The sequence below is a fragment of the Perissodus microlepis genome, chromosome 11, assembly GCF_051167445.1.
Source record: "Perissodus microlepis isolate ML-2025 ecotype Zambia chromosome 11, ASM5116744v1, whole genome shotgun sequence".
In the NCBI taxonomy this organism is placed as follows: Eukaryota; Metazoa; Chordata; class Actinopteri; order Cichliformes; family Cichlidae; genus Perissodus; species Perissodus microlepis.
In genome coordinates this window covers 8,115,924-8,136,884 of record NC_140471.1, presented here as the reverse complement: position 1 = coordinate 8,136,884, position 20,961 = coordinate 8,115,924, and the positions used below count along the sequence as shown (strand labels likewise).

The following is a 20,961-nucleotide window of genomic DNA, read 5'->3' as shown; positions in this document are numbered from 1 at the left end:
AAACGTCTAACAGAAAACTGATTAAACAGAAGTGTGAGACGGTCGAGAATTTACGCCAGTCTCCTGTTATATTTTAGACAGCAAGGAGCAGACGGCCGAGTTTATTAAACTCCACCGACACAGTGGTGACGCAAATCTGAAGGCTAGACCGTCCCATTTCACAGCCTCGCACTTCCGGCCTTCTCGGTCTTCGGAGGATCCGGCCCACGTAGACGGCGAAGGCCGGGTCCCCAGGAGGATGCAGCCGATGAATTGGGACACAGCTCATGTCTGACAGCAGTTTGAAGAGGAAATGGATTCTGTTCTGTTCTTCACTCATCACCTACCTGACAGCTGACACCTCACACCTGTTTCTCACCTGCAGGTCAGACAGGAGGACACACAGAGGATGGAGGGAAGGAGGATGGATCTGCTAGTCTGAAAGTTGGTCTGTCAGTTTCTGGTCAAGTTTTTGTTCAACAGGAAACATAAACAGAAGCAGGATTCATAGCAGCCTCCACTTGAACAGAAGCCTGCTTAAACTGTCTGCGTGTTTCTAGCTGATCTCTGTTTCCTGCTGATGTCACAACTTCTCCATTTTATTTGAAAACTGGAGGTGAAGATGGCAGATTGTTGGCTAAAATGGATGTCTGTGGCATCCTGCATTTAATGTTCAGCATCCTTGTGAAAAACCCTTTAAAAGTTGTTTAACATGTCCAAAAAGCCAAAACTGTTACAGATGACAAAGATGTTGTTTCTATGAGCTCGGCTGTACCTGCTAGTTCACATTTCAGTAGTAATGTTGATGATGAAGATCTTTATTTTTCATTGCTTTAGTTTTTATTCCACTGTTTCAAGGACATGCACTTAGTGGGGACAGCGTACTGGACAGGTCCCAGTCTGTATCGCTCTAAGACAGCTGGGTTAGGCTCCAGCGCCCCCGCGATCCTGAAAAGGATCAGCAGAAGTGGATGGATGGAGGGTCAGTTTATCAACATTAGAAAAACCAACATACTACCTGCCTTAAATGTGAAATGGACGGGCTTTATGTTTGCTCAAAAACTAAAGAGACTTTTCTGCAGCATTTCTCTCCCGACTTCTTTGCAGCACCTTTCACTGTCACACATTTGATCTTTACAGCAGGGCTGTGCCATATCATATACCATACTATAGAATTTTGACATAGTAGCTATATAATGTTAGTGCTACTTTATAGATCTCCATCACCCAATCCTCCGAAAACCTCTTGGAGTTGGCAGCACTCGACTGAGCCATTTTGTGCAGAAGAAGATTCAAATGATGCTTTAAACTCCTGATGTTATCTGAGCTCAGATCCTAAAGCCTAAGTCCAGACCTCTGCATCTTCATTCTTGTGGAAAAGCAGAGCAGATGTTGTTTTCAGGAGGATGCTGCTATAATGGCTTTAGTTCCTTGCAGGTGATTATGATGACAGCAGAAGCAGCAGGAACAACAAACAGCCCAAACTAACAGACAAACTATTAATGAAAGTCCAACCCAATCTCCTCCGTCCCCGTCTCCTCCACTATTTGCATCTTCATCTGTGAAACCTGCAGAGCAGAGACAGTGTGTGGACAAAGTTAGCCGGTATGCAGACATGTTTTCTTTTGTTACAGGAGTTTGAAACACATCTGCAGCTCATTCAGAGGCTTTGGGGCTGTACACACTTCATTTGAAATCAGTACAGCCGATCTCACAGCTGCTGGTTGTTTCTTTGAATCATAAGAACATTGAGACAAACAAGATGATCATGAAAATCATGATTGATTTGGCCTGCGTTTGATGCTGAACTGCGGTAGCTCCTGACATTGTGGTTTTATTTTGTCTGGGTTAGTTTGCAGCACTGCTGCACAGTTTACATTAAAGTGCACTTTTGCAGAGCGGACGACCCCCTGCACGACTGATGGGGTGAACCAAGGCCCTGCATCAGACAAAGAAGGATTATTTCAACTGTGAGTCATGCAAAGCAGCTCTAGTAGAGTCCTGTAAATGAACAGACTGGATCCCTGTAATGTACCACCTCAGTGACCAGTGGAAACATTCAAATGTTCAGGTAGTCATCCTAACTGACTTGGGGTTTCTGCCAGTGTGTTACAAGTGAAGCAGCTTGCCTGGTCTTCACACTGGGACTCATTTCTTTAAATCACCATTAATACAGTTTCAGCTGCTGACACATTCACTAGTGGGTAGTAATTAAAGCATGCTGCACCACTCATGAGTGCTATCATTCAGCACTCTCATTCATTTGTCTTAAAGCTGGTAATTAAACTCCCTGATGCCTCACTCTGTCTCACTCTTTTCTGTGTATGAGAGAAAGAAGATGCAGCTGTGTTTCTAACAGCTTCTCTGGAGGAAGCCCTGCACCTCTATAATCTCACCTGAGTCTGTGACTGTGAGCTTGATGGAGTGCCTGAACTCCTCGATGACTCTCTCACCACAGATGCTGTGGTTGGTTGTAATCTTGCATTCATATCTTCCTGTATCGCTGATGCTGATGTTCCTCACAATCACAGAAACGTCTCGCTCCTTCATGGATGAGCGTCTCAGCTCCACTCGGCATTTGAAGGACTCGTGCTGATAGTTCTCATCTGAGTGATGGCTTTGGAAGAACACAGAGCCGTCTAACTCGAGCTCGGGTCTGCTCCACTCTAATGCTGTGATATCTGCATCTGTGGGTTCCCGACACTGAAGAGTGACGTCTTGTTCAGACCTCACGTTGACATCTGTGTGGTCTAAAGTGAAACTTCACTCAAATGTGTGCTCAGATGAAATGATCAGAAGAGTTTCCTAACAGATTTAGTGATGAGAAGTTTGAGTCAGATCAATATTGCTGCAGTTTATTACTCAAGAATATAAATTTCTATAATTACATAACTATGAGTGTGAGATTATTATATTATCTTATGCCACGTTGTACCCCTAATTAAAGATTGTGAAATTATTATGTAGTTTTAGTTTGCATTATTCTCCAGACTTAGAAGAAGGTGATAACTATTAGATTTATCAAACTGATTTGTATTACATCAGACTGCTGATTTATGGTGAATGAATGATATTGTTTTATGATGCATGATACTGCTGAGTTATAAGAAATACTGTTTTCAGAGAATTATCGCCTTATTTGTCTGATTAGAAAAGAACAGAACAAACTGCACAGGAAGCCGAGGTCATAACTCAGGCTCACTGAGAGAGAGAAAGAATGTGGATGTTTAGCTTGGAGGGGCTGAAGCTATAAGAATGTGAGAAACGCTCAGACACTTGGAGATCAGGCGGACACCCTCCCGCGCTCATCTCCCCATCCGGATGGTTTATGGTCAAAGTGTTTGTATGGAATAAAGAGATTGTTGATTAAGCATTTATACACCGAGTGCTGCTCTTTCTTCAGCCCAAAGATCAAAGAACTGGAATTTTTAACATGAGAAAATCAAGAGGATTTTTTGCATTTTCTGTATATTTTGCAGTAACAGCAGTAGCAGGACAATCCAAACTCACCCAAGGCCGTCACTGTGAGCTTGATGAAGCACAGAACGATCTCTCTGTGCTGTTTTTGTTCCTGAACACAATCCCACACTTGTTTGTGCCGTTATCGCTGATGATGATGATGTTCTTCAGAATCAAAGTGAGGTCTCCATCCTTCAACTCCACTCGGTCTCCAAAGGACTCAGGCTGGTGTCTTTGAAACAAGTTACGATAGAACAGAGGATCTAGGCCATGTCTGCTCCACTGCAGCAGGGTGATGGCTGCAGCTCTGGGACACGGACAGCTAAAGGTGGCCTCTTGTCCGGGCTGCGCTTTGATTTCTGTGTGAGTTATGCACACACACACACACACACACACACACACACACACACACACACACACACACACACACAGATTAGTAATCTGTAACACTCTGTTATAGCTGCTGCTTAGTCTGTGTCTAACCCCTGACAAGTTTAATCATCTTCATAAAATCAGTGGATCTGATGCCAATAGACGTGTGTCTGTTTCTGATCGGTCAGAATCGTAAACATGGGAACGCTGCCTCTTTCATGTGAACACACTCTTACCTCTTGATTGATAAAGTCTGGGGTAATTTATCAAGTTGAAAACCACCTTCATGTGACCTCTCATCAGTAGGAGTAACGCAGCTCAGACAGGTAGGTGGGGTGAGAAAATAGAAGGATTTAAAAATAAATACAAGAACTTGGAAATGTTTTCACTGCCCACATGTTTCTATATCAGTGCTGCCAGTGAATTTTGTCCCCCCTTTCCTTTAGTCTGTGTTTTGTGGCGTCTCCCCGTGCTTTCTTTTCCTTTTCTCCCCCCTTTTACCACCAATCCACCAGCAGATGGCCGCGCCTCCCTGAGCTTGGACCTGCTGGAGGTTTCCTCCTGTTACAAGGGAGTTTTTCCTTCGCACTGTTGCAAAGTGCTTGTTCACAGGGAGCCGTGATTGTTAGCATTTCCTCTGTATTAATGTAAACTATTTCAGTCGAATACAAAATGCTTTGAGGTCACTGTTCTTGTGATTTGGTGGTAAAAAAATAGAGCAGAACTGAAAGTTTTGGGGACTTTGGTGTGAGTGAGCCTCGTATGTTGACACAGGGATAAAATTGCATTTTTTGAAACACACTGTTCTTTACAATCACAGCTCATATTTTTTATAATTTCCTTGTTTGCACATGTTATTAATAATCTGCTATCACAAACGTTTGATATAGACTAAAGCTCGTCTGCGTCATCGTCACCTGACTGCCAGCAGGTGTCAGGCTGACTGTGAACTGCCCGTCTCAAATATACAGTGGCTTGCAAAAGTATTCGGCCCCCTTGAGCTTTTCCACATTTTGTCACATTACAGCCACAAACATGAATCAATTTTATTGGAATTCTAGGTGAAAGACCAATACAAAGTGGTGTACACGTGAGAAGTGGAACAAAAATCATACATGATTCCAAACACTTTTTACAAATAAATTACTGCAAAGTGGGGTGTGTGTAATTATTCAGTGAGTCAATACTTTGTAGAACCACCTTTTGCTGCAGTTACAGCTGCCAGGCTTTTAGGGTCTGTCTCTACCAGCTTTGCACATCTACAGATGGAAATCTTTGCCCATTCTTCTTTGCAAAACAGCTCCAGCTCAGTCAGATTAGATCAGGGGCGTCAAACTCAATCGCACAGGGGGCAAAACGCAAGGCACACTTTAGGTTGCAGGCCAAACAAGATAAACATTTATTGAACACACTAAAACAATGTTTTTTAAACATAAATATGAATAAAAACAGACAGGAATATTATTCCAGATTAAATAAACTTAAATAAAATAAACTTTAAATATTTTGCTCTTCATAAAAATATATCCTGTCAAAATTATGCAAGTTAGAAATATGAACATGCTGCCAAAAACCCCAGAAAAAGTAAATGAAAGCAAACACAAGGGCAGTTTCATGTCGGTTACACTTTGACATACGTTTTAAAAAATGTCTTTTCCTGTTGTTGTGCATCGATTTAATGTTCAATATTTCCTCTCCACGGATGAAGATGGTCAGCTGTGCAATGTCCATCATGTCTGTACTTTCATCCACAGCCGAGTATGCAAGAAAGTTTTTGCTTCTTTCACACAACTGTGTTCTTAAATCAGTGGCCATCTCACAAACCCGATCAGCAATCGTATTTCTGCTCAGGCTCACATTTGCCAAAATCTGCGTTTTGTCTGAACACAAGACACCGCACAGCTTCATCATGCAGCTCTTCAGAGTGGTACCGGGCTGATTTGGCGCCTCTGCTACAATAAAACTTGCTTTCAGAACAGCTTCACTTTGTGATTTTGCTCTGATGAAAAAAGTCTGCTGAAATGTCAGATTCTTCTTTAGCTCTTCTACCTTCTGTAGTTTCTGCATTTAGGTTTTTCAGCTTATCCTGACGTTTTGTCTCGTAGTGCCGTCTTAAATTAAATTCCTTCATTACAGCCACATTAGCTCCACTAATAAGACACACGGGTTAACCAGCAATGTCTGTAAACATATATTCAGTCTCCCACTGGCGCTGAAAGGCTCTGTTTTCAGAATCAACTTTTCTCTCCACCATTGTGAGCGGCTAGCTTCGCAATAACAGAAGTTTGACTTGATTGATGCGGGAATGTTCCCCAGGTAGCCTAGGTGCTTCAGCACCCCCAAAATGAATCAAAGCACCCCCAAAGATTTCTTACTTTTTTGACAATATTTGCTGTTTGTGTGACACACTACTAAAAATATAAAAAGCATACAGTACTGTACTTGTTTGAGACGTAACATTTTAACAACAAAAGTATAGATAACCTCCCCCCCTCCCAAAATGGTTTGTTCCAGCTCCCCCCTGCTCTGGCTCTAGCGCTCTGTCTGCCAGAACGATGGTGGCTGAGACGCAGCAGAGCGGAGGTGTAAGTGCCTGGCTTAAAACAGGACATGTTGGCTGCATTTAACCTTCAGTTACTCTTTATATGGTTAGGTAGGAGTCAGACCATGTTTCTTTTTAGCTGAAAAACATTACACCAGGTAACCTGCTGTGTTGAAAACTTGTTTTCCGACAATGTTTGCTACCCTACGATCCGTCCTGCTCTGTAGTAAAATCAGCGACATTTGGCCGTCCTGTTGCTCCCATTGAAATGTATACAGCCTATTTAAAATCTAAAACTTATAATTGTCCGCAGCCTAAAGTTGTTACCACTGTCCTGTTTGAAATGGATACTGACTAGCTAACTGACTGAATGCCCATTAACCTTATAACTCCTGTTGTGTGTGTGCGTGCGTGTGTGTGTGTCTGTGTACAGAGAGACAGCCAGGTTCATAATGGATATAAGGAAGTTTTTTTCAAAAAAAAGGAGCCACATTCAGGTAAAAGTGTAAAATCAAATGATCCATCAATCAAGAATAATGTTGGATCAGTGTTTCAATATTTATATCTTTTATTAGATGTTCGTGTGGTTTGGTTATTTGCCTTTTGTGGTTGGAAGTACACTGAGAGAGGACTTTTTTTTATTAGTGATCTTAATAGTATTTTTTTCATATTAATGTAATTTTTCATCTAATTGAATACAATCCAGGGCCGTGCAGAGACGTTTAAAGGGGCGTTTGCTCAAAGTTAAAAAGGGGCACATTGAACCAGGCTGAATAACAACAACACACATTCATCAAGAATCTAATATGGAATCGCATCATACTATATCACTGTTGTGAGGTGGCGACAAGGCAAAGCCTATGTTTTACCTGATCGGGTACAATGTTGCTGTTGAGGGGTTGCTGTGGATAGTGCTGGAGGGCAGGGCTGTGTTGATCTGAGACTGTAGACATTAAAAAGTCCATAGGAGAGATGGTAGCTGATTAAACAAGTGTCATGAGATAATAACAAAATGCAAAGATTGGTGACAGCGCTTGGAACCATAAGGCAACAAAAAACTGTGAGAAATAAATTGGGCTCTGCCTGTGAATCACTCTTTGCTTCTCTTCTTCCTTCCATCCCATCATTTCATATATCACTCTCCACTTGCTGTCTATCTGAGAACAAGGCACAACTTGCTATTGCAATAAACTATAATCTAATTATCCACACCTAACAACTCTTGCACTTAATCTATAATAAAATGATGACAGAAAAATGTTATAGCACTGCCTTTAGTAGCCTCACACAGCTCCTACTGTTTCCTCCTCATGTCCTTACCAGCCATGTCTGGACAATGTTATATCATGAGTAATAATTTAAAAAAATCCATATACATAAAACAAACACATGCACGCACACACAGTGACATTTTAGACCTTCTTCAGAATACTGTATATACTATGGGCATCACTGTGCTGATCCAGAATCCTTACATTATTATTTATTACTAGAGCTACAATAATAAAGCAATGAGGAGGGGGAAGTAATAAATATGAAATAATGTATTTATGATGATTCCATTTGTTTCACTATCCACTCTGTGCAGGGGGAAAGCTTATTACATTTTTAAACTGTAGAGATACAATGATTTTACTGCTGTAAAATCCAAATTTTGTCTTATTTAAAATATAAATCTAATATAATCTGCTTCTTAATGTATGTTCTTTAAAATACAGCGTGTGTTTTTTAAAATATTATAATAATGCATAATTATGTGGACATGCATATCAGATCATTTTTTAGTGAAATATAATCCCCCCAGAAAGGCAGGAAAAGCTCTGTAACTTACTTTAAAACTAAATATGTTCACTAAAACGGTGGACAGAGCTACAGACCCATGACAGCCTTACCCAGTGAGCTAGCAGCTATGACCAGCACTACTTGTGCAGTTAATAAAAGGACAGGTAATGTTCGTCGCGCTGTTGCAAACACAGCACGCTCATTTGTTTCAGTTCGTCAAATTGCCACAAGACAACTTACCAACGTGTACGTAATAAGCCAATACTCCTGGGTGCTATACACTACAGTGTACGCTGTACACCTACTTACTGGTTTTGTCGCATCAGTCTGTATGGAATATGTCTGTGAAGGTTCTCAGTCATCCAGGTCATCGTAGTCAAAGGAGCTTGCAAAGAAAAGCGTCTGGACTTCTTTAAGTTTACTTGAAGACGTTTCACCTCTCATCCGAGAAGCTTCTTCAGTTCTAAGGTCAAATGGTGGAGAGTCCCAGATATAAACCTAGTGGGAGTATCCCCCCACAGAGGGACAAAAGGACCCCCTGATGATCCTCTAATCGCCTGAGCCAAGGTGTGAAACTGGGTGTGGGTCCCAATCAGCCAGAGTTTCGGGTGTGTTCATTGTGAAACCTGGCCCCACCTTATCATGCGAATTCCTGAGGTCAGATGGCCCAGGATGTGAGTGGGCGTTAAGGCGTCTGGGAAGGGATCTCAAAACTGGATTATAGATGGCAGAGAGTTGGTGTCGTAAACCCCCGCCTCTGTTCAAAGATGGTCGCTCACAGTGGACATAGATGGCTTCTTTCACTCCTCTTTCAAACCATCTGTCCTCTCTGTCCAAAATGTGAACATTGGCATCCTCGAAAGAGTGTCCTTTATCCTTAAGATGCAGATGGACTGCTGAGTCTTGTCCTGTGGAGGTGGCTCTTCTGTGTTGTGCCATGCGCTTGTGAAGTGGCTGTTTGGTCTCTCCAATGTAGAGGTCTGGGCATTCCTCGCTGCACTGTACAGCATACACCACATTGTTAAGTCTGTGTTTTGGCGTTTTGTCTTTCGGGTGAACCAGTTTTTGTCTGAGCGTGTTGCTGGGTCTGAAATGCACCGGGATGTCATGCTTGGAGAAAACTCTCCTAAGTTTTTCTGATACACCGGCTACATAGGGGATGACAATGTTGTTGCGTCTGTCCTTCTTATCCTCACTCGTTGGTGTCTGGTCTTCTTTTCTGTGCCTCTTTGCTGACTTTAAGAATGCCCATTTAGGATAGCCGCACGTTTTGAGTGCTTCCTTTACATGTGTGTGTTCCTTCTTTTTTCCTTCAGGCTTAGAGGGAACATGTTCTGCCCGGTGGTGTAGGGTCCTAATTACTCCAAGTTTGTGTTCCAAAGGGTGATGGGAGTCAAAGAGGAGGTACTGGTCCGTGTGTGTGGGCTTCCGGTAAACTTCGATGTTGAGTTTGCCGTTCTCTTCAATGTGCACAGCGCAGTCCAGGAAAGGCAAACAGTTGTCCTTTGTGTCTTCCCTGGTGAACTTGATGTTTTTATCCACAGCGTTAATGTGCGCAGTGAAGGATTCCACTTCTTGTGTCTTGATTTTGACCCAGGTGTCGTCCACATATCTGTACCAGTGGCTGGGTACTCTTCCTTTGAAAGAGCCAAGAGCCTTCCTTTCCACTTCCTCCATGTAAAGGTTGGCTACAATAGGTGACACGGGGGAGCCCATGGCACAGCCATGTTTTTGTCTGTAAAAGCCTTCGTTGTATTTGAAATATGTAGTGGTGAGGCAGAGGTCTAACAGTGTGCAAATCTGATCGGGTGTGAAGTTGGTCCTGTCCTCCAAGGAGCTGTCTTCTTGTAGTCGTTTTCTGACAGTCTCCACGGCCTCCGTGGTGGGTATGCAAGTGAAGAGAGAGACTACATCAAAGGACACCATGGTTTCATCTGGATCCAGGGTAAGTTTCTGGACCTTGTCGGTGAAGTCGGTGGAGTTCTTGATGTGGTGTGGGGTGTTCCCCACCAGAGGAGCAAGGATGGTAGCAAGGTGTTTAGCAATGTTATAAGTGGCTGAGTTTATGCTACTGACTATGGGTCTGAGTGGGACAGCTTCCTTGTGGATTTTAGGAAGTCCGTAGATGCAGGGTATGGCATCCCCTGGGTAAAGGCGGTGATATGTAAGGCGGTCAATAATTTTGTCCTTTTCAAAGTCTTGAAGGCAAACTATAACTTTCTTTTTGTAGCTGCTTGTGGGGTCTCGCTTTAAGGCTTCGTAGGTATTGTTGTCACTGAGGAGAGTAGTGATCTTTGTATGGTAATCTGTAGTGTTTAGGACCACGGTGCATCTTCCCTTATCAGCTGGTAAAACAGTGATGTTGTGGTCTTTGCTCAGGGAAGCGACGGCCTTCTTTTCCTGTATTGTGAGGTTGGATGGAGGGACTTTGGCACTGGAGAGCATGGCTGAGACTTTCATCCTGATTTGCTCTGCTTCTGTCTGTGATAATTTATTAATCCGTATGGCAGATTCTGTGGCTGTGATGAGGTCCACTATGGGCAACTGTTGTGGAGAAATGGCAAAATTGAGTCCTTTGGCTAATACTCTCTTTTCAGGTTCAGTGAGAATCCTGTCTGAAAAGTTCTTAACCCATTTCTCCTGACTGACTTCAGGTGTGTTTTCTTCTCTGGGTTGTGTAGGTTCAGGATGAGGAGTGTGTGTTTTCGAAAGCAAGGTGTGAAATTTCCTGCGTTGTCTTTCTTTTCCTTTAGAGTGTTGGGCCCGCTGAGCCTTGTCCACAAACTTGTAAACCTCTTCTAAGATTGGAGAGGGTAGAAGGATTTCCAGTTCCTGCAGGGTCTGGCTGATCTTGATCTGGAGGGCACTCTGGCTGATTGGGACCCACACCCAGTTTCACACCTTGGCTCAGGCGATTAGAGGATCATCAGGGGGTCCTTTTGTCCCTCTGTGGGGGGATACTCCCACTAGGTTTATATCTGGGACTCTCCACCATTTGACCTTAGAACTGAAGAAGCTTCTCGGATGAGAGGTGAAACGTCTTCAAGTAAACTTAAAGAAGTCCAGACGCTTTTCTTTGCAAGTCTGTATGGAAGAAATATAGTAAGTCTGTGTCTTTGAGTTAATTTGTGTTTCTCCTACAGCTCCGGACTGCAAAAAATGCGCGTGCTCTTTGTGAGCTCGTTCCCGGCTCATAACCAGCGCGTTCTGCCGTCAAGGGCGATCATTGGTTAAATGTGATCATGTGACTGATGCAAGCCAAATCCTTTTATTTAGCAAAACTGTGATTAATAGTACATATTATTGTTGAGGGGCACAGACAGGACTCCGCACGCCCACACACATAAAAAATAAATAAATAAATAAAAAAATTTTTAAAAGTTGCCTCAACAAAGGGGCACTTTGGGCACCCATCAGGAAAGGGGCGGGTGCTCAAGCCCCTCCAGCCCCCCCCCCCTCCTCTGCACGTGCCTGATACAATCTATTTGAGTTCCTGTTTCTCTTTATTCTTTATTCCACTATTTTATTCTAGTTGCTTCCGTACACTTTTTGGCACTTAACTACTCCCTCAGTTTTCAGCCGATTTTCTCCGTTCAAACTCTAAACTGTTCTGCTCTTTCTGCTAATGTGCGCTATGACTTTTGGTGTTTATTGCTATTATACTTTTTAAAATATTACACTTTTTTCCTTTAATTTGTCCCATTGAAATGAATGGGAAACTTCCACAATTCTGCTAAAACTTTCTCTTCTTTGAAACTTAACTACATGCTCATACTTTCACGTAGAAACTCAATTCAAACTTTAAAACGTTCTCAAATGATTGGGCTATTCCTGTGTGATTCAGCTTTTTCAGATCTGTTACCGTTTTCATTTAATGCCTCTTTAAGTTTTCAGTTGCAAAATTGTGATTTTTCAGAAAATACATGCGTTGTTATGGTTGCTATGCAATTAACTCAGAGTGAGCACTTGTCCTTTTTCAGTATTCTCTTCATGTCTGAACAACTTCTTGCTACTCGCTCAATTTCTACTCAACCCCCACAAATTATACATCAAAACGTAGGTATTTTTGCTGGCTTTCAGAAAATGTCACTATCATTGTTGTGGGAGTTGCATATTTTTTGCAAATCTCCTCAGAGCAACACTATGTCTGAAAACTCTCCATAGACAGTCAATGGAGAGTTTATTCAAAATCACCGCTGGATTTCTCTAATGAGGGGCATTTTCAAATTGTCATATCTCCTTAACAAAGCAAAGTTGAGACATGAGGCTTGTGCCAATATATCTTCAGACTCTCCTGATGCTCACAATTCAAAAAAAATTTCCTCACCTATTACCGTTTGGCAATGAATTACATTTGTTTCAGGGTAGGAAATTTGTCCCTCACTCAGATTTCTTCAGATTTCAATCTCTGGAAATGAGGCACTTTTTTCTCTCGTCATATCTTTTTGATGGATTTCCACAGAGCCCTGAAAATTTCCATGACTGTTCACCAAAGCCTGCTGTTTCTTACGGTGAAAGAATGATTTTGATGCTCCATAGAGATTTAGAGTTACCAAAGGTTGTTTGAGGGCAAGTCAAGGCAATTTTTGCTTCGCCTCTTCTCAGTTGCAGTGTGTTACAAGTCATATATCTTTAATAATTTATATTTTTTCTCTGAATTATGAAGACTCGAAGATTCCCCCATCTGTTCTGAACAAAACGATGTCTGAATGACCGTTCTAGCCCCTACGGTTAGGAAATTATGGCCATTTGTTCGAGGGGAATCCTGAATGTCAGAAATACACTGAAGAAAACTCATATCTCTCTAGGTGTCTGTGTGTGTAAGGGCTGATTACAGCAGGTGCAGCTAATTCAACTGACCTAGATATACCAAGCCCAGACTCTTAACAGCTCCTGTTCCCTTTACTCTCTGTGTATGTGTGTGTGTATCAGTATTTCTCCTATGTTAAAGTATTACTTCTCAATCATAGTATTTCAAAACACTTCTACTACATATTAGTACTTCTGCTCAATCATAGTATTTGTGCCAAATCATGGTTTTGGGGCCAAATCATAATATATCTGTTATGTTATAGTATTACTACTAAGTGGAGGAATTTCTGTTATGTTATAGTATATGTGCTGAATATAGTATATGTGCCAATTCATAGTATTTATCCCAAATTATAGTATTTATGCCAAATTACAGTATTTCTGCCAAAAAGCAGAAATAGTACCTTTTAGCAGAAATTTCTGCCAAAAAATAGTATTTATGTTAAAACATAATATTTCTTGCTAAATCATAGTACCCCTGCCAAATCATAGTATTTGTACTGAAACATAGTATTTCTGCCCAATTATAGTATTTGTACTAAATCATAGTACTTGTGCCAAATCATAGTATTTGTGCCAAAGCATTGTATTTGTATGGAGTCATAGTATTTCTTCTAAATCATAGTATTTCGATCAAATCTCAGTAGTTGTGGTAAAACGCAGTACTTCTGCCGTATCATAGTATTTGTACCCAATCATAGTATTTCTGCAATATCATCGTATTTGTGCCAAATTATAGTATTTGTGCCCAATTAATATTTCTCCTATGTTAAAGTATTACTCCTCAATCATAGTATTTGTGCTAAATCAAAGTACTTCTACTACAACTTAGTACTTCTGCTCAATCATAGTATTTCTGCTAAATCATAGTATTTTTGCCAAATCATGGTATTTGTGCCAAATCATAATGTTTCTGTTATGTTATAGTATTACTACTAAGTGGAGGAATTTCTGTTATGTTATAGTATATGTGCTGAATATAGTATATGTGCCAAATCATAGTATTTATCCCAAATCATAGTATTTATGCCAAATTACAGTATTTCTGCTAAAAAGCAGAAATAGTACCTTTTAGCAGGAATTTCTACCAACAGATAGTATTCTGCTAAATCATAAATAATGTTTTAGCACAAATTGTGTGATTTGGCTCAAATACTATGATTTGGCCGAATTTTCTGTGTTTCAGCACAAATGCTATGATTTGGCAGGAAAAAAATATTATTTAGTATAAATACTAAGTTTTAGCAGAAATACTATGTTTAAACTTTAAACTATTTCTGCTAATGTGTGTTATGACTTTTGACCATTGAAATGAATGGAAGACATTATCAATGTGGTCACTGATTTTGCATGCCGGGTTGAGCTGTGTTTTAGCTCAGTGAGATGAGCATCCGTTCTCAGACTGGGAGGCCAGGGTTCAAATCCCGCTTATGGCAACATTTCTTTCAGTTAACAGTTAAACTTTTTTTAACTCTTTTCAACACAAATTTCAGCTTTTTCAACCCTTTTCAGTAGAATTTTAAGTTTTTTCACCACTTTTCAGCACAAATACCAGCTTTTTCAGCTGTTTTCAGCAAAAACCTCTTTTCTGCAGAATTCTGCTCATTCAACTCTTTTCAGCAGAAATTCTGCTGATTGAACTCTTTTCAGCAAAATTTTCAGTTTTTTTCTGCTGTTTTCAGAAAAAAAACTCCTTTCAGCAGAAATTCTGCTCATTCACCTCTTTTCAGCAGAAATTCTGCTGATTGAACTCTTTCCAGCAGAATTTTCACCTCTTTTCTGCCCAAATCCTGCTTATTCACCTCTTCTGAAAAAATTTCAGCCTTTTCACCTCATATCAGCACAAATCCCAGCTGTTTTCAGAAAAAAACACTTTTGAGCAGAAATTCTGCTTATTCATCTCTTTTCAGCGCAACTTTCTTCTTCTTTACCTCTTTTCAGCAGAAATTCTGCTGATTGACCTCTTTTCTGCAAAAATTTCAGCCTTTTCACCTCTTATCAGCACAACTACTTCCTCATACTTTCGCCTAGAACAACTATTCAAACTTTAAAATGTTCACAAATTATTGGGCTATTCATGTATGATTCAGCTTTTCCATATCTGTTACGGTTTTCATCTTATCCCTCTTAAAGTTTTCAGTTGCAAAATTGTGATTTTTCACAAAATACATGCGTTGTTATGGTTGCTATGCACTTGGCTTCCAGTGTGCCACTCTAGGTTTCGCAGTCTTCTCTTCATGTCCGAACAACTGTTTGCTACTTGCTCAATTTTCACTCAACTTCCACAAATTATACATCAAAACGTAGGTATTTTTGCTGGCTTTCAGAAAATGTCACCATCATTGTAGTGGGATTTATAGAATTTTGGCAAATCTCCTCAGACCAACACAAAGTCTCAAAACTCTCCATAGAAAGTCAATGGAGAGTTTGTTCAAAATCACCGCTGGATTTCTGTAATGAGAGGCATTTTCGAATCGTCATATCTCCTTAACGAAGCGAAGTTAAGACATAAGGCTTGTCCCGGTATATCTTCAGACACTCCTGACGCTCACAATTCAAGAATTGTTTTCTCACCTATTACCATTTGGCCATGAATTACGTTTGTTTGAGGGTAGGAAATTTGTCCCTCGCTCAGATTTCTTCAGCTTTCAAACTCTGGAAATGAACCACTTTTTTCTCTCGTCATATCTTTTTGATAGATTTCCACAGAGACCTGAAAATTTCCATGACTGTTCACCAAAGCCTGCTGTCTCTTACGGTGAAAGAATGATATCGATACTCCAAATAGATTTAGAGTTAGAAAGCGTTGTTTGAGGGCAGGTCAAGGCAGTTTTTGCTTCGCCTCTACTCAGTTATGGTGCATTACAAGTCAAATATCTTTAATAATTCATATTTTAATGATAAATTGTCAACACTTGAAGATTCCCCCATCTCTTCTGAACAAAACGGTGTAAGAATGACCGTTCTAGCCCCTACGGTTAGGAAATTATGGTCATTTGTTTGAGGGGAGTCGTCACTATGAGAAATAGACTGCAAAAATCCTGTGTCTCTCTCTGTGCTGCCTGCACCTGTTTTGGCGGGAAAAAGTGCACAGGCTCTCTGATTGGTGGATTCAAATTCAGCATCTCCCAGGCAGCTTGACTGAGCTAGAAACTTACTTCTCTCACCCTTTTATCAGCTGTCCATTTTGCTTTTCCAATTTTTCTGTTTAAGTTATTACTATTGTGCTAAATCATACTATTTCTGCTATTTTATAAGATTTGTGCCAAATATAGTATTTCTGATTAATTATAATTTTTCTACCAAATCATAGTACAGTATTTTTGCTTTTTATATGATTTTTATAGGATATTTATATTACTTAATATAGTATTTCTGCTTTTTATAGGATTTGTGCTTAATATAGTATTTCTGCTAAATTATAGTATTTCTTCTTTTTATAGTATTTGTGCTAAAACATAGTATTTCTACTAAATGTAGTATTTATGCTTAATCATACTATTTCTGCTTTTTATAGGATTTGTGCCTAATATAGTATTTATGCTTTTTATAGGATTTGTGCTTAATATAGTATTTCTGCTAAATTATAGTATTTCTGCTTTTTATAGTATTTGTGCTAAAACATAGTATTTCTACTAAATGTAGTATTTATGCTTAATCATACTATTTCTATATATTTCTGCCAGGTCCCCAGGCAGCCAATCCTCTGTGAGGACTGAGACATTCAAATTTTCAAATCAGGGCCTGCACGGCTTCCCAGCCAATCATATATGTGGGCTGAGGCATTCAAATTTGCATACTGGGGCCTTCATGGCTTCTAAGCCAGCCAATCATATCTGGGGGCTGAGGAATTCAAATCCACAAATCAGGGCCTGCACGGCTTCCCAGCCAGCCAATCATATATGTGGGCTGAGGCATTCAAATTTGCATATTGGGGAATTCGTGGCTTCTAAGTCAACAAGTCATCCATATATCTCTAAAAATTCATATTTTAATGATAAATTGTCAACACTTGAAGATTCCCCCATCTCTTCTGAACAAATCGGTGTAAGAATGACCGTTCTAGCCCCTACGGTTAGGAAATTATGGTCATTTGTTTGAGGGGAGTCGTCACTATGAGAAATAGACTGCAAAAATCCTGTGTCTCTCTGTGCTGCATGCACCTGTTTTGGCGGGAAAAAGTGCACAGGCTCTCTGATTGGTGGATTCAAATTCAGCATCTCCCAGGCTGCTTGACTGAGCTAGAAACTTACTTCTCTCACCCTCTGTGTGTGAGTGAGTGTGTGTGTGTGTGTGTGTGTGTGTGTGTGTGTGTGTGTGTGTGTGTGTGTGTGTTTTTAGTGAGAGAGAGAGAACCCTACCCTTATTTGGCAGCATGTCATTGTAGGATTTAAATTGAATATAGTTAGACTGCTTGACTGGATTAGAGCCTGTGTTTGTGTGTCCCTCTGTGCATTTGTGTTTCAATATGTGTCCATATTTGTAATTTTGTAAGTTATTACTATTCTGCTAAATCATACTATTTCTGCTACTTTTCAGTACTTGTGCTAAATACAGTATTTCTGCTAAATCATGCTATTTCTGCTTTTCATAGGATTTGTGCCTAATATAGTATTTCTGCTTTTCATAGGATTTGTGCTTAATATAGTATTTCTGCTAAATTATAGTATTTCTGCTTTTTATAGTATTTGTGCTAAAACATAGTATTTCTACTAAATGTAGTATTTCTGCTTACTCATACTATTTCTGCTTTTTATAGTATTTGTGCTAAAACATAGTCTTAATTTAAAATTACAATATTCATAATTCATCACAGTGTCTCTGGTAAAACACAGTATTTCTGCTATGTTGTACTATTTTTCTAAATCATAGTGTTTCTGTAATGTTTAAGTATTTTTGGCTAAATATATGCTTTCTGTTACCTTATACTATTTCTCCTAAATTCTTGTATTTTTGAGAAGTTATGTTTCTGGTAAGTTACAATATTTCTGCTAAGTTCTGCTATGCTAATGTATTTCTGCCAAGTATTACGTTTTCTCTAAGATATTGCAGTTCTGCTGAGTTATTCCATTTCAGCAAAGTTCCTTTGCTTCTGCAAAGATTTTAAAATTTCTGCAACTTTTCAGCTTTTTCAGCTACTTTTTGCATACAGCTTCAGCTTTAAAGCATCCACACTGCATTTTCGCAGGAAATGCAAATTTTTCTAGTTGTGTATGATTGTCAGTCCAAAGAGGGGAATGTGAGGAGAAAGTACAAGGTCAGGAAGAACCAGGCCCAATCTGACACACAGACCATAATAATAAAAGTGGAGAATGATCAGAATCATTTCAGAATTTTCAAAGAAATCAAGATTCAGTTTTGGCAGCAGAGCACAGGGATGCACATGAGACTGAAAATCAAGTCTTCTGTATCTTTGTAAGTCCTGTGACTGTCTGGCAGTCGGTGACCTTCACCTCTGATGAAAAACTGAAATTAGATCTTTTCTCAGCTGATTTTAAAAAAGAAATGTGAGTAATGATCCAATCAATCATTGTTATTGTTGGCCAATACTGTGAAGACCAAACTAGGATTCACGTAAACACTGAGATTCAAAGTATAATTCAATGATTATTGTCATAAATGACAGATATAGTATTTTTCTATTTTGTATCGTATGTTATTCTGTTTATCTTATTCTATTGTTTCCCCTTGAAATCACCTCCAGTTTGCGCTGATCCAGGATGTCACAGGTCTTGGATTCAGTTGTGGAGACGATGGTCTGGTAGCGAACACAGATCTTCTCCACGCCCTCCACCTGAGCTCAGTTTGAATCCGTCTCATTTCTGTCACACTGAAATGGAAGAACTGGAAAATAGACTTTTGACACGATTAATAAATAATAAAAGGAGGAAATACATTTATACAAAATCATTACAAATGTCCATTCATCACTGTAGCTTTGCATTGACTTTAATTCGACCATTTTTATATTATAAATGTCTTATTATAATTATTATTGTGCATTGATGAATATCTGATGGATTCACTTGTTTCTAATCTGACAATCATCCACCTTCATGCTCTGCAGAGCAGCCAGGCTCTCCAGCATGGACGCCATGTCGGCCATCTTCTCCAGACGGCGGCAGAAAGAGTCAAACTTCCCGAAGATGTAGTTCTCACTGAAAACACGCACACACGTGTGTAAAGGTTAGCTTGACGCTGCTGACATGCTCTGACTCAGAGTCAGTTACTGATCACCTGAAGTCAAACTGTCTGTTCTCAGGGTTTTCTCTCAGTTTGTCTCTGACGCTGTGGAAGCTTCGCTAATACGCCGCATTCAGATTACAGCAGTCAGAGATTCTCTGCAGCAGCACCGGCCTGACACACACACACACACACACACACACACACACACACGCACACACACACACACACACGCACGCACGCACACACACGTTGCTGAGTCCATTTGTTAGTCTGAGTCTAAACTCTATGACGATCTGAACAGAAGTTTAAGTCTAATGTAAGTTTCAGGTGTGCTGCGGTACCTGCTGTGCTCCCAGACACGCCTCACACCCTGCAGCAGGTAGCTCCTGAAGGTGCTGATCATCTGGTTGGTGACCTTGAGCAGCAGTGAGCTCATCCTCTCTGAGGTGTTGTAGTACTGGGACACCACGTGGATCATCTTGATGCCGTTCATCAGACTGGGAATGTGCTCCAGCATCCTGGTCTGTGGGCCCGGGAGAAAAGGAAGACGGAGGATGAGAGACGGTTTGTCCGGTGACTGATACGAGCTTCAGTGTGAGAAACAAAGCTGCTGACACAGCAGGAACAGACAGCAGCCTCATTACTGACATGTAGAGATCAAATAAATGCACATTCAGGCTGAGCTGGAGAATCCTGTATCCACCATATCTGATGCAGTAACAAGAAAACGGTTTGTCATCAGACACGATGCAAAAGAAGAAATAAAAACCATTAAAAAAGAAGCTGGTGGAGGTGAAACACCCGACTCATCAGCACAAACTGACAAATTCACCATCACAGAAAATACAAACTAATAAAAAAGATCAATCAGAGAAATACTGCTGATAAATCAGAGCTGGAACATCTCAGACTGAGCTGTGATCTCTGTCCTGATGAAACCTGTTTGTCTCTTTGATCTTTTTAAACATTTTTAAAAGTCTGAAACTAAGAAAAGAAAAGAAGTCTTTAGTTTTTAAACAGTCACTTTTATTCTTTCTTCTTCTTCTTAAGTTACAGACAGGCCTTTGTCTCAGCTGTGATTTGTGACTACACCCTCTCTGTGAATGTGTGACGATGTCTTCACTGTTTTCTGTTCCTCACAATCATGAAGGACTCAAACAGCTGCAGACGGTTTTATACAGAAAGACATGAAGAGTGTTTTTCTCACAGGAGTGGATTTTTCCACAGATCCAAAGAACTTGTTGAGGGTGTAAGAATACTTGACATTGTCCTTTGCCTCGTTGGCCACCACAGTGATGTCTCTGTCCTGATAAATCAATAAATCGATCAGTGATGACGTCAGCATCGTCGAGACAACAGCTGTGAACTGAACAGGAAATAAACTGCTGACCAGATCTCTCCAGGCACGCAGGCACCGAGACTGAGCCACCTGCAGGACCCCCAGAGTCCTCTTCACCTGAGAGCCCTTCACTTCCTCCAGCAGACTGACACACACACACACACGCGCACACACACACACAGAGGCACACACACACACACACACACACACACAGTTACAGTTGTTCAAAGGCTGTTTGCTTGTATTCGTGTCAGTGTTGATGTCGTATTTGCACATAAACTCTATATTGCAGCGGTCCCCAACCTTTTTTGCGCCACGGACCGGTTTATGCCCGACAATATTTTCACGGACTGGCCTTTAAGGTGTCGCGGATAAATACAACAAAATAAAACTAGTACCGGTACCGAAAAAAAGAAAATTTATTCATAACACACGTGAAAAGACCCAGGAAAACTGAGTAAGCGATAAAAACGATAACAAAATAACGCTG

The 20,961-nt window shown here is 40.4% G+C and overlaps 1 protein-coding gene across 1 annotated transcript; it reads right to left on the bottom strand.

Moving 5' to 3' along the window:
- Window positions 1–18,504: 18,504 nt before the first annotated feature.
- LOC146377178 (dynein axonemal heavy chain 5-like) lies at window positions 18,505–20,929 on the bottom strand. Its single transcript, XM_084943851.1, has 2 exons — window positions 19,474–20,929; window positions 18,505–19,104 (listed from the first exon to the last, which is right to left on the bottom strand). The coding sequence occupies exons 1-2, from the start codon at window positions 19,647–19,649 to the stop codon at window positions 18,969–18,971; spliced, it is 312 nt and encodes a 103-aa protein (XP_084799977.1). The 5' UTR covers window positions 19,650–20,929; the 3' UTR covers window positions 18,505–18,968.
- Between the last annotated feature and the right edge of the window lie 32 nt (window positions 20,930–20,961).

Coding starts and splice junctions, on each gene's coding strand:
- LOC146377178 (XM_084943851.1), bottom strand. CDS start 19,649: ATGCTGGAGCACATTCCCAGTCTGATGAACGGCATCAAGATGATCCAC. Junction 19,105..19,473: donor CGTGTCTGGGAGCACAGCAG/GTACCGCAGCAC, acceptor GCGTGTTTTCAG/TGAGAACTACATCTTCGGGA.